The sequence below is a fragment of the Trachymyrmex cornetzi genome, unplaced genomic scaffold (genome assembly GCF_001594075.2).
Source record: "Trachymyrmex cornetzi isolate Tcor2-1 unplaced genomic scaffold, Tcor1.1 scaffold385, whole genome shotgun sequence".
Lineage (NCBI taxonomy): Eukaryota > Metazoa > Arthropoda > Insecta > Hymenoptera > Formicidae > Trachymyrmex > Trachymyrmex cornetzi.
In genome coordinates, this window is record NW_017298586.1 from 947998 (window position 1) to 962628 (window position 14631).

A 14631-nucleotide genomic window follows, 5' to 3' on the forward strand; every position below is an offset into this window, starting at 1 on the left:
GGTGGCGCGTTTATCGCGATAGAAATTGTGGCCCCCGGCCAAATGTCGCACGGGGATAAAGGTCTAACCACTCGTTGGCGGAAAATACATCGGACTTGTGCACCGGTGCGCCGCGTAAATCCGAAAATTCATTACTGCAGTGCGCACCGCGATTGTTCGTAGCCGGCATTCGTAGTCGGCCTGCGCGAAGCGGCGGCATTGCATTAATGGCCGAGCGTCAGGATTTACAGGAGCGACACCATTGTTGACAGGCAAATATAAAATTTTCACGTCTCCGATAGAACGCGCCACATGAATAACGATCATCATCGAATTAATAACTGGACCGTGAGTTACGATTACGGCGTATTTAGACGGTCGACTCTGCGCTTGCCGCGACGCCAGATTTTCGCTGATTACGAGGCATTATGATGGCAATTACAATACGCAATCAATCCGATTTATTACGTAATAACAAGTGCTATTATGTGTCACGCTTAATTGTTCATATTAATGTGCAATTTTCCACGAAATTCGTTTGTATATTGTAAGAATAAATCAATGTTACTTCTCTCTTTGATATAATAATTATAAAGATAATAATAATACACGGAAATAATGATTCAATACTAAAGTATCTAAAAATTCAGTTACATGTGAAAATAATTTTGCTAGACCTTTTTGTTGGTCCAAAATTATTTTCATATCTATATCTAGCTAAATTTTTACAGTAAGAAAAAATTGCTCATTTGATTAAATTAATTTACCAATTATTGATTATTGCGACAAATAATGTCTCAGTGATCGAATTGGTATGACGCCTGAAAAGTCGGGAAGTTCCAAAATTCAAATGGCTGAAGCAATATTTTTTTGCGAAAAAAAATTATTCGCAGATTTTGTATTTTTTTAACATCTAATTATTAATATTCTTATGAAGATGCTTATTAGCATCAAAAATTATTAAATTGTTTATCAAATTAATAAGTGATATTACTATTCTGGTTCTGTTCTTAAATGTTTCAAGACTGAAAAAAATTTCGTTCAGTTCGTAGAATCAGATATGTATATAAATTCACAAAGAAATATTTATATGATATAAACACTAAAATCCGCTATGATCAAATATGGAAATTTCTCTTATTTAATTTGATAAATTAGTTTAGTTGAACGAACAATGTTTTCTTTAATGTAGATATTTCAACGAAAGAGATACCTACTTTCTTTCCATATATAGATAGATATACATGATAGCTAAATTTATAACATTATTATCCACGTTATTATAAACGTCTATAAAAATAAAGAGCAATTTATAGAAAATTGAAATTATCTCTTTTTGTCAGAAGGCGAAGATGCCGCAGAGGTGGATGACGCTTATATCTTGGAAGAAGACGATGTGCCTTCAGCTACGATAGCCAGCGATACCGAACTCATCTCTGAAGGCGGCGGTCATTTACCAGTTTTCCTCACGGAGCCCGTAAACTCTTTCGTCGTGAAGAACAAGCCCGCCATTTTACGTTGCAAGGCTGCTCACGCGCTACAGATCTATTTCCGTTGTAATAACGTGAGGGCGGAGGATTCTCAGCAGCAGGATTTTGTGGATCCCCACACGGGAACGAGGATCGTTGACTGCGAGCTCAACGTTACGAGGGATCACATCGAGGAATACTTCGGCAAGGATAAATTCAAATGCGAGTGCATCGCCTGGTCTGGATCAGGGCAAATCAAGAGTCAGCCGGCAACCATCGACGTTGCTTGTGAGTATACAAATAAGATCATACCAACATTTAATTTTCTTCGATATCTATGATTTTAATATCTCATTGATAAAATTTTCAATCTGATAAGTAATTGCGATAACAATATTCTGAAAACAAATTATAATGTTAGATTATATTCTTATTTTTAAATCAGACGGTTCTTATTCTCGATGTAGGTGGGGTACATGAATCAGAGAGGTTTGAAATAAACGTCGCGAGAATTCTGGGGACAGCCGACTTTTCGTCTCACTTTGCCTTTGTCCTCTCTTAATTATCTTGATTCTCCTGCCAGCGAACTCGTTATTTAATTCTATCCCTTAATTGACGACAATGCAATGAGCGCCGAGTTTCCAAGAGAATCAATTTAAAGACAGAACCACTTGGCCAATTTCAGAGTTACATAACTCAAAAGCTAGATGTAAAAATGCACTTGAAGAGATAAAAGAACATGTCATATAGATTACCGCGCGTAAGCTTGGGAAAATAGAACGTAACATAAAAAGAGATTGACAATATCGAATGTCGAAAATATATTATGATTTTTTATTATGATATAAATTTTTCAATGGATATGAAATGGAACACTAATAGCGAGTTCGATTCTCGGTACACTAATGTGCACTCAGTGCACACTGGTGCACATTAAAACCATCGTCCACAAATTGATATAAAAATGTGTGCTTAATATAAATATATAAACGAGTTAAATCGCGAAATCCTCAATATCCACTTTATTGTGTTGTTTGATAAAATATGTATTTTACAATTCGATATATATTTGTATTTTATAATTTCGATATATTTTATTTTCATTCAGATTAGATCAGTGTACAATGACATTAATTTTAATATACTAGTACCATAATCGTTCAACTGAATTCACTATATATTTCAAATTTCATAATGTGTTTAAATTATAATTTTATTCAATTATTATTCTTGACTTTTATCAAAACGAACACGTGTAATTATTTTTTTCAGATCTGAAAAAGCAATTCGAATCGCCACCATACTCCGTGTCTGTTGAAGCAGGTCAAAGTACCGAACTTAGATGCCTGCCTCCGGTGGGAGTGCCACCACCTAGAGTTTACTGGTTGAGAAATAATATCCCCGTAGATACCGAATCGGATACTCTTTTAGTGTCCAGCGAAGGTCATCTTCTTATTGGTCAAGCGAAACTTAGTCATCAGGCGAATTACACCTGCGTCGCAGAAAATATTGCGGCAAAACGGCTAAGCGAACCAGTTAGCTTAACAGTATACGGTAAGTTCATTATTAAAGATTCCCTTTAATAATTATACATACGCAGAAAGAACGGTTCTAAAAACTTTAGCTAGATATAGATCTGAAAATAATTTTGTTGGACCATCTAAATAATTGTGTAGGATGTTCAAACTGATTACTGGAACAATTTTTTGCAGCATTGCCCATTACATTCACTTGAAAGCTCATCATGCTTCTTATGTAATTATTTGGATGGTTAAACAAAACTATTTTCAGATCTGTATCTCTAGCTAAAATTTCAGATACTTCAGCAAAATTATTTTTTTCTCGTAAGTTCTTTGCAATTCTTTGTTATATACATTAGGTACATATTTCTTAGTGTTATATATAGTAATAAAGTCTAAAAATTTCTGGCCAAAGGATATAAAAAGGTGATGTGAAATGGAATAATCATTTTTATTTTTCAATAATTATTTTTTATTTTAATATATTTTTTTAAAACGATGAATTAATTTTTCTATATCATCAAAAAATGTTAAAAATTTTTTTCAATTGAAAACTGAAAAATAAAAATGGTTGTTTCATTTTATTATCCTTTTTATTCACTCTTTCTTAAGTCGGAAACATTTGCACCTGACTACGTATACGTCAAAGTTTTTTCTTTACATTAGATAAAAACTTTTACTGGTTTCAATTAGTTAACGGCGGCTGGTCTTCCTGGTCGTCCTGGTCGGAATGCCACTCACGATGCGCGAAAGGCGGTCAGAAGAGGACGAGAACGTGCACGAATCCAGCGCCCATGAACGGCGGTCAGCCATGCCTCGGCCCCTCTCAGCAAAAGATGGACTGCAACTCGGGCTGCTCCGGTGAGTCCCTTGAATTCATTATCCGTGCTCGCAAGAACGCGCGTAAAATTTTCGACGAAGAAACTTGTCTGTACCACGAGGCGAGTTCTTGTCTATCTACGTATACCTCTTTGTTATATATTAAACAAGCATCTTTGTTATATCCTAACCTACTACAATGACGTCGCTCAAGGTATTTAACTTGTAAGCAAGCGAAAATGGTATTTTCCTCTTTCTTCTCTCAGTTAATGTCGGTCAAACGATAGACGAATAGATTTTGCCATCGTAAGACGATTACTGATGCTGAAGAGAGGAAATTCTCGCTTGATATACGACGTCCTATCCTCTCGCGTCGCTTGTGTCCTCTTTCCTCGTCGAGCGTATATCTATTGCACGTGCCACAGTCTTTTCAAATATACAGTGAAGTCTTTATCGTATTCACCTTTCAAAACGTTTGCGACATCTTAAAGGCACCTGTGGCTATCCTCGTAAAGAATATGCAGACTGCATGCAAATGACCAAGCCCACCGGGATAATACCCGAGGAAAGTCGGCGCTCGCTTTATATCGGCGGTCAAGACATTGATCGATCCGATATTCTTTCGGCGTTTTCACGCGAGAGACACGTTAACCGCTCGCACTCACGTTGGTCAATGCACTCACGACGCACTTTTTATTCCCCTTAACGCTCGCTTTGGAGTAGCCGGGGCTTTGGAAGAATTCACTAACACCCTGGGTAAGTCCTTCACATGTGCATGAATCATGTCCCTCAGCCCGGAACGAAAATTAAACCGCGACACATACACGACCGCAGCCACGGCCGCGTATAAGGGCGTTTTAATAAAACGTAGTAAACCGCCGGCAAGTGCGACGCGCTATTTATTCGATGGCGCTTAAGTGCCAATAAAGCAGCCGGCTTGAAACGCGAGATTAGAGATATAAACGAGTTTGCCGTTTTAATTAGTCATCTTTCTATATAGTCTTTTATTTTTCCTTCACACGTACTGATCTAAATTTTAAGGAAAAACATATCGATATGAGTCAATTATATATAAAGGAGATAATAAGAGCCAGTATATACAGTAGCAATAAACGTAATCGAATTGACAAGTATAGTCTCCCACCAACGAGACCGCGGGGATTCGCGCGAGTTACGAGCCTTTTTGTCCCGTCGAACTTTTTTTATTATCGCTCCCACATCGATCGAACTCGTCTTAACGACTCTGAACGAAACGAAGCCTCGATTTTGCTTCTTTTGCCAGCCGTGGACGGACAATGGTCCAGATGGTCGGCATGGTCAGTGTGTGGGAGCGACTGTACGCACACGAGGAGAAGAACGTGCGACGATCCACCACCCAGCCACGGTGGACGATCTTGCCAGGGTAGGGATATCAACGTGGCGAATTGCACCGGTGGCGTGTGCAACGGTAAGTCACTGCTGAACTTTGCTATGTCTTGATTCCGCTCGCGTTACTACTTTTTTGCGCATCGTATAGTTCCAATGACGAGCCGTTCCGTCGTATCGATTTTCAAACTAATATAGTCGCGGTAAGAATATATTCCTCATTTCGCTTAAAATAGAAATAAATATCTTGTTTTTTCGTTTAACTCTTTTAGTGTTGAATTTAACACAAGAACGATTTTATCAAAAATAAAATACCGCGATTTCTTCCTTTAAAACGAACGATATATACATTGTTACTCTTACATTTTTAGATAGAATTTGATGCCATCCTCGCGCAATTCTTTATATCTGTAGAATTAGAATTTAAAACGCAACTGTGGACTTGGTTTCAACGTAAAACAAATAGCGTTAACAGATGTATGAATTTGCGCGGAAGTAGTTTTATCAGTATTATCGAAATCCTTTAATTATCCAACTTACCGGCGCTTCCTTTTACAGTCAGCAACGCGAAGGTGGGCGGTGCTCATTTAACCGAGGAAGGTGAGTTGGGCAAGCAATAAAGCATTTTCCCGCTCTTTTAATCTCCCTCAATCCTTTTACGTGTTACGATTTTACCTCGCGTCGTTTTCCCGTGCCGTTCGTTCCTGAGCCGACCGCGCTGCAAAGAGAAAAGTTTCTCGATTAGATAAGCTACGATCTCTCTCGCGATGTACGCGGACCTCCTCCTCCGATTCGTTCCGGATTTGTAGACGCTCGCGAAAAATAAAAGGAGATGAAAGGAATAGGAGGTTCTCCCTCGCGTATACAGGGCGCGACCGAGGCGTTCGACCGCGAAGCAAATGTCCTTAACTCGTCGTGCGACATTCTTGGATGGATTCTTCACGCCCGGTGCACGCCATTTATATTCTCGGCGACGCGGCGCTATGCCCGACGATCTGATACCATTCAAATCAGATGTTTTATGCACCTCGAAAAAGGCGGCAAAAATATAGTGAGCGTGAATCCAGGCTCGGTGAACATTAGCATTATTCATTGCTCCGATATAATAACGCGAGTCGGGGCGTATATACGCGCGCGTCGTGCATCAAGCTCGTCGATCTACGTGCTTATGCTAAAAATAATTTCCGAGAATGAAACGAGAGCTGATTGACTGCCCATGATATCGCTCGCTTCACCGCGACGTATTTGCGGACGCGTTTTTCCGCGCCGCGCCGATAACAAACGCGGATAGCTCTCCCGCGCACTATTTACTTTTAATTACTCGACCGGTTAATTATTGACGCTGCCACGAAGGCCCGATATGATCGTTGCGACCCCTCATTGCGCGATCCAAACAATCGTAACAATGAGGCAGCAGCTCGTATAGCCAAGGGTGGCCCACCGGTCCGTACAGACGCCAATTTCCCCGCGTGCGCGCGCTACCCTAAGGTAGCCAATTCTATCGACCGAAGCGCACATCAAAGTTGCACGCGATACGGCTGCACCCTCTCTACTCTCTTTGCGCCGAGGGGCGGAGAGACTGGCTTTAATATCGAAGAAAATTATGTAATCGGTAGCCGTTACGCCCTCGCCGCGGAAGGGGGAAATTGATCGCGCATGCAAATAAAGTGCCATTATCCCAGAGCTCAGACCCGAGCGTGTACAGGACTGAATCTCTCTCCTCGAGGGGGCTGGATGCCCCGAAACAGCCCCCTTGAATCCAGAAGTGAGTTCGATTTTCCTGAAAGCGACGATAAAATATAGATGGAAGATATCGCGCGCGCACGCCGGAGGAACGTGATGCGATTTACCGCCTTACAAGCCAGCAGGCGTCTTACAAGAACCCCAAGTCATCTCGGACGTCTCTGGTGTAAATATTTAAGACGCGATTCCGTCAATCGAGGTAGAACGTTTGTAATGGGCAAATCATATTGATCAATGCTCGAGTGTATCGTTGTAGTAAAAATATGTAGTAATTACAGAATTTTAACATTACTTATAATAAATATAATGATATAAATGTAAGAATATTTCCTTACTTAAAAATGATACGATTAAAAAAGAAATTATTTTATTTTCAATTTAGTCGTTTTAGCTGATCAAATATCAACTGTTAATGATACATTTTGTGAGTTATATCATTTTTAATAAATTATTCCGGATTTATTATAATTTAATACATTTAAGAATTAGGATGTCAAAATCATCAATTCGAAAAAAGGATAATTTTTTAGAATATGCGAAACAAAATTGACATAAATGATATTTGGTCATGTTTCTAAGAGTATATTTTTTTCGTCGATATTATTTAATTAATCAATAATTTTCTGTTGAGTTAAAAAATAATTTTTCTCCTTTTCTCTAAAAAAAAAATTAAATTTTTTTTATTGCGTCACTTTTAAAGTAAGGCAACAATATTTTTATAAATATAACAATAATAATCACGTATCTTACGCAATCATAATATAGGAAATGAATAAATTTACCAATGACAAAAGTTGAAAGCATCTGGGCAATGCGCTACCTCTGAGAAATAAAGATGAAAAATAGCTTCAGATACATTAGGTTCGGTTTATGAAGCGTTATCAATAGCTTCGAAGAAAATAAATCCCAACGCCCCAGCGGAAAGCCACTTTTCAAGCTGTCTTTAGGAAGAGGGTGAAAACCGTGCGCGCGTTTCCGATCTCGTCCTGCGGGTAACGACGTGGAACTATTGCGTTTTCAAAATCCCACCTCCGAATTCGTATGCATTTTCGTCGCTGTCGCATATATATTGACGTGCGAGGCACGTGTCGAGAACACGGCGTGCGCCAACGAGACACACATGATCCTGCGAAAGGGAGTTTGAGCTCGAAAGTCACGTAGCAGGGTTACGACCTCGTATGGCTTTGACATTCTAAAATTGGAAGAAGCTTAGGAGTGTCAGGCACTCTTCGCACGGCAGGCGGTTGAGGTATTTCTCGAAAATTTTTACGACCGCAGGGACATTTTCTACACCGTGTCTCTCGTTGCCGCAGAACCGCGCCTATAGGGAGCTTCCGTGAATGCTTAAGCACGCCAAGTAATCCGGTAAAAGGAAAAATTGCCCATAATTCAGATACTTCTGCGCCGCGTTAACGTTTTACAGTGTGCCTGGTTTTATTTTCGAGAATTTCATTTCCTTCGCGGTTGTGCATTTACTTACATTATCCATATATCCGGAACGCGCGACGATGACACGGTCGTAAAGCACCACGGTGAATTTCATATCCGTATATATATATATCTTCTCGCACGATTCCTGACAGCACCCCGTGTTGTCAATCTTCGCATTATTTTGTCCGTATACTTTGCTAAATACTCGCTGCATTGCAATATAATCTTGGTCGATCGTTTTAAACCGCAATTTCCATGCCACACTTTTCGTCAACGGGTTGTCTTCCCTTCACCTCGGGCACAACGGCACGTAAAATTATTATTTCGCTTGAAACATGTTCGCATCGCGATGCTTTTATTGCGTACGTTAATGGCAGCGATAATAATGATCGGAATCTTTATAGCCGTAGGAACTAACGCAGAGCTGTAAAACGATAAACTGACGTGCTAAGGAAAACGAGCGCACGAAGGAAACGAGCGTGTCGCCGGTGTAAATGGAAAGGAACCTTAAAACTTTCCTACGACGCTTGTAATATTTAGCGACGCGGAGGCGTTTAACGCTCTATGGTGCTTTTAGGCTTCTTTTGTCATAACAAAAGAAGTCTCATGCACAAAGTAAATAAAGTTTACGACGTAAAGCGATTCACGAGGAAATTCACAATTTGATCGCTCATGCACGATACTTCTATATTAAAAATTGTTTGCACACTATTTATAGTAATAAGCGTTCAATATCATTCAGCTAAAAAGAACAACATTTTTACGCGACCGTCGCATCGTTCCTTTTATAAAAGATAAATAATGAAAGATAGGGAAGATATTAAAAATTCGCAATATGTGATTCTATTATAGCGAATCGCCAGATGGACGTAGCCTTATATGTCGGTCTAACGGTCGCCTGTGTGGTAATTGGTGGCTTGGCGATTTTTCTGGCGAGACTTCTGCGACGGAAAGGTCGTGATCACTCGTTGTACTCCATGGCTCGTAATGGTAAGCATTTCAAAGGTAAAAACGAATGTAACGTTAAATCAAAGATAAAAATTACACACATTTCGACTAGATTCTCTCTAATAATTAGATACGTGAAACCCAAAACTTTGTTCTTTTCAAAGATTAACTTTCTTTTCACGATAATTAAAGGTATTACGTTACGATCAATTAAATGCGCAAATAAAACAAATAACCGTATCGTGTTACTTATGCTCATTAAATTATTTCCTGCTCAGTTGTTTCATGCTCATTATCGCACTGAGAGATATTGTCTCTCACAATTGGGAATAGGAAGATACTATTTCGAAATTAATATAATTACCTTATTACTTTCATTTTCTGAACCATAAATAAATAAACATCTAGACCACAAAAGTAAACAAAAGTTGAAATATTAATAACTGATAGACACAATACTTTAGCTCATTTGTTACAACGACATAACTAAAAAATTGTCATTTTGAGTTGCCGATAAAGAATGGAAATTCTTTAAATTCTTTAGAATGAAATCTCATTCTAAAGAGTGAAAATTGAGTCAGTCTTGAAAAAGAGTGACTTAGTTTTCAATCTTTAAGAGGGAGATTTTACTCTTGAAAAAGTGAGAGTTACTTTAAAAGTTTTAGAGAACATAAAGAAAATTAAAAAAAAAACATCCTTTATACACAGTACTTTGATTCTTTTACAATCAGTTATACCAAAATTGCATTTCAAAATTAATATTATAATATTTTAACGATGCAAAACCTTTTTACTAGAAAACTATACTTTTTGAGTTATGTCAATATTGTTGTAGCAAATGAGACATATATTGCAACATTTAATTTTTCTTTCGTAACGACGAATGAAACGCGCGACGTTTCAATCGTAGCTCACGTAGAATCGGAATAGTATCTCGGCGGCGTTTGTCCGCAGCGCGCAGAGATACCCACGAGCCGTGCCTCGGCCGTGTGCGTTTCAGAATTCCAGCCGGAGTTCTTCCCGGATCAGGACAAGAAGCTGAGTCTGCAACCGGATGTGACGGCGACGAGTGTGCCGGCCTGTTACGAGTATCCTTTCGACCCGAAGCTGTCGATGTCGAGATCCCTTTCGGAACACCACTACGACGTGCCGCACTTGTCGATCGCGCCGCAACCGTCGCCGATGTCGCCCACGCCGAGCACGTCGACCCAGGAGTCATGCAGCGACAAGCAGATCCATTCCGACAGCGAGAACAGCGTCACTAGTTCTTACCCGTCCTCGGACTCCACGTACAACGTCGCCTCGGAAAGCGTCCGGTTGCCGAAGCTGGAAGCCGGAAACGTCGCCAGGGCGGCGGTGAACACGCGTGGCGCCCTGCTGGTCCTTCCAGACTCCGGGATCTCTATGTCGGTACCAGAGGGAGCCGTTCCCAAACCGCTCCGGGAAGAACTCTATCTGGCGGTGCTCAACGAGGATCGTTACCGGCCCCGATTACCCGGTGAGTGCGAATTATTCATGATGTTACGCGCCGCGGGAGGCGGATGTTGTGAGCTTTACGATCGCAGCTGCGAACTTTCGCAGTGTACATTCAAGATATTCGCGATAGCGCGATGTTATTTTTATATCAACGCCATTCCCTGCACGTGCTTCGCCGCGAGTTATATCCTGCTTGATTTCATGTTCAATATAGGGCATCGCTACCCGGCTCTTTTGTGTTAGGGACGGTGGGGATAAAATCCATCTAGGGAAAAGAAAAGATTTTGCAATCCTCGATAACTTTGGTTTACCCTTGACTGGAAAATTACACGCGCTACACATGTTAATATATTAAACACAATTAATCAAATGAGTCTAACGTGACGGATATTACAATAACAACATCGGAGATAACGATAACGTACAATAACGGCATTAAGTTCGATAATTCATTCGATATCACACATTCGTGCCGCTGTTATTTCCGCCATATATCGCCTCGAACACCGTTCGAGTCTCGACCCTGTTTTTTCCCCACAGACGGGATAACTCAGTTATCAGCTGTGGTGACCTGCGGCCCGTCATCCGCGACCTTCAACAAGCCTGTGATTCTTCAATTTGAGCATTGCGCCGTGTTGCATCCAGCAACCTGGGAACTGAGTGTTTGGGCGTGCGATGGTATTAACGTCGACGACGGTTCTTCTTCGATGTCGAAAGATCATCAATCAATTACGTGGAGCAGAGTACTAACTCTAGGCAACGAGACTATCAACACACCGCTGTTCACGCAGCTAGATCACGCGGAAGCTTTCATAGTAACCGAGCAACTTCGCGGTTACGTGTTAGCCGGACAGAGCTGCGAAAATTCGATCGCCACGAAGAGATTGCGATTAGCACTCTTCGCCAGTCAGGCCGGTCAGTGCTGCGTTCGAGTTTACGCCGTGGAAGACACGAAGGCAGCAATGAGAGCCATCGTCGATCGGGAATCGCAAATCAGAGGCTATCTGTTGGACAAGCCGCGCACGTTGCTGTTCCAAGACAACGGGGAGTCGCTCTGCGTCAGCCTCGAGGAAGTCGGTAACGAGTGGCAAAGCAAGTCGCCCACGGAACGTCAGGAAGTCCCGTTCCGGGATGTTTGGAACCGTCAGGAGAACGCCAAGCACGTGACCTTCGGCCTGGACACGGCCTTTGGTCCGACCACCACGAGAAGCTACAAGCTCCAAGTCTCGCAAGGAAACTCCGACACGAGACAGGTCTTCAGAATCGTTTACGATGGCGCGAAACAGTTGATCTCTTCGGGTAGTGTCACGAGGCCGCTCAGGGAAGTCACCGTGGTTAGCAGCGGACATGCTAACAACGCCACGACTGACTCTACCACTCTACGGCCGTTCCGGTTTACGAGATCCTTGAGGAAGCAGCTCTGCCAATGCTTAGACCCGCCGAACGCTCTGGGCAACGATTGGAGAATGTTGGCGCAGAGGCTTCAAGTCGACAGGTTAGTGACCCGGCCAACAACTTTCCATCTTACTTGTTATTCTAGAGTAAAGCTTCTTTAAATACGCAACTATATTTATGCAGAGCATGAAATACGTTCGTTAATGCCAAGAGATTCATACGCTCTTCTCAGCAAATCAAACAACATAGCAACATATTTGCTTTAACAATAAGATTAAACGGTTTCTTTTAACGCCGATTAATATGCTTAACTATCTGTTAATTTTTCAGTTTTCACGGCTAATTTTACAAATTATAATGTCAATGTATGAAGTTTGTCTAAGGAAGTTTTATAGAGGGAAAGAATGGTTTTTCCAAAGTATCTAAAAATTTAGCTAAGTGAAGATCTAAAAACGATTTCGTTAGACGTTTATCAAAATAAAATTATGTAAAACGTTCAAGCTGACAATCAAGGATAGACTATCAAAACTTTTTGCAGCATTGTTTATCATGCTTGAATTTCCTAATTATAATTATTTTTATGATTCAATAAAATTATTTTCAGATGTGTATTTAGTTAAAGTTACTAAACAAAAAATTTAGAGTGTCTGCAGCGAAACTGTTTAGTTGAATTTTTTTACAGCAACCAAAAGTTTTATTTATATAACAATAAGTTTAGTTGTTTCTACAAAATACATTGTTCTGCTCTATAAATAACAAAATTATTTATACAAATTAAACAATTTAGTTTGCATAAAATTACAGTTTTGTGGTTTAATTACATTTTAATTAAATTTGTGTTGTTACAACAACATTCTGAATATATATATATATATATATATATATATAGAATAAACCATTTTTCCTAATGTGAATACTTCAAGAAAATCGTTTTTTCCGTATATTATTTACGCCGTTCATCTCCTTACTATAAATTTTCCCTAAACGAGCTCTATTTCGCCAGCAATATAACTACCTGTATACTACTTTCCTTGGTAATTACACAGCCGGTGTCTTCGTTCGTATAACAGGTACATCAATTACTTCGCAACTAAGGCCAGTCCGACCGAGCATATTCTGGATCTGTGGGAAGCGAGGCATCGAGAACCGACGGCGGTGACGGATCTGCTGAACCACCTTAGAGTAATGGGCAGGACCGACGCTGCCACGATTCTGGAGGCGCAACTCGGCCCGTGGCTTTGAATAAACAGAAAACCGGATCTTGAAAAGCATTTTCAGCGGTGAGTGAAAGTTGAGACCGCGTTGTACGCCCACCCGTGAGAAGTGATCAGTGAATCAGTGTATAATCGAACGGCGACTGATAAACTCGAGACCGATCAGCGAGTGAAACGGATCGCCGCTGGAGTGTGTGCATGCGTGCGAAAGAAAGAGTGAGACGAAGGAGGCAGGAGAACTCGGTTCTCCAAACAGACTCATCGAAACACTGCCTTAATTATGCGCGACAAACGCGTCGGTACTTTGTAAATAAACGTGAGAGTTAGTGAAAGGCCCAAGGATCCGTCTCTAGAAGATTCATGGGCACGTTGAGAATCACGGGTCGAGGAATGCTTGTTCGAGAATTCAAGAGCGGCGTGGTTCATGAAAGACAACCGCATATAATCGTGATGAAGTAATTAGGGACTGTGCATTTAAACGGACATACGTGTACATATATAACTAAAAAAAAAAATAACGCGCGCAGATACAGATGGATATATCCATTTTAGAAGATGGATGTTTATATATATAAATATATGTTATATATATATATATATATATATATATATAGATATATATACAGGACACCAAGTAAAGTTCGAGCGGATCGACAATATCCGCGACACTTCGACGCGACGACGTAATTTTTTATCGATTTGTTAACACGAATGCACGCGAGCACGAGCGAGTGGTTATTATTTTTCTGAGAATCGTGCCAAAATTACCTCGGTTTCGTAAGCGTACACTTCCGTTATTGTTACATCAGAGTTTCGTGAACGATGTACATCTTTTTTATGCGTGTCGACAATACAGATCGCGGTACACGAAGGTACACGACAACGGTTTAGTGCGCGTTGCTCACGAAACGAAGCAACGTGCGATTGCATAAAACGAGCTAATTACGACAGACATGATTTAAATCGACGATTTATTTAAGAGAATTGTATATTTGTTACTTTCGACGAATAAAATATTCTTGTATACCTCAGAGCCAAATTCGTCTTTGTCATTATTATGTCTGTGAAATTCCCATTCCTTCCGTTGAATAAAATATTCTACCTATCAAGTTTATTAATTTACGAAACTTTGTTTTCTTCCTTATATTTGCTGTGATATATTTTTAAAATGTCTTCATATATTTTATTTTATAATTATTGGTAAATTTATTTTCATCTTGTTTCACATTATACATATTTTCTTTAATGAAAAAACATTAATGCAAATACGAC

General features: G+C 40.2%; 1 protein-coding gene across 4 annotated transcripts in view; it reads left to right on the plus strand.

The window, feature by feature from the left end:
• LOC108763831 (netrin receptor UNC5C) overlaps window positions 1-14392 on the plus strand; it is a 34480-nt gene extending 20088 nt beyond the window's left edge. Inside the window, exons 3-12 of one of the 4 annotated variants that reach the window (XM_018511719.1) lie at window positions 1323-1736; window positions 2721-3002; window positions 3662-3829; window positions 4511-4543; window positions 5070-5234; window positions 5711-5752; window positions 9179-9331; window positions 10275-10772; window positions 11291-12245; window positions 13216-14392. In XM_018511719.1, coding sequence (XP_018367221.1) covers window positions 1323-1736; window positions 2721-3002; window positions 3662-3829; window positions 4511-4543; window positions 5070-5234; window positions 5711-5752; window positions 9179-9331; window positions 10275-10772; window positions 11291-12245; window positions 13216-13387 — 2882 coding nt within the window. In that variant the 3' untranslated portion in view covers window positions 13388-14392. The remainder of the gene's footprint in view (window positions 1-1322; window positions 1737-2720; window positions 3003-3661; window positions 3830-4510; window positions 4544-5069; window positions 5235-5710; window positions 5753-9178; window positions 9332-10274; window positions 10773-11290; window positions 12246-13215) is intronic. The other 3 variants (XM_018511720.1, XM_018511721.1, XM_018511722.1) reach the window with 3 other exon arrangements.
• The last annotated feature ends 239 nt before the right edge of the window (window positions 14393-14631 follow it).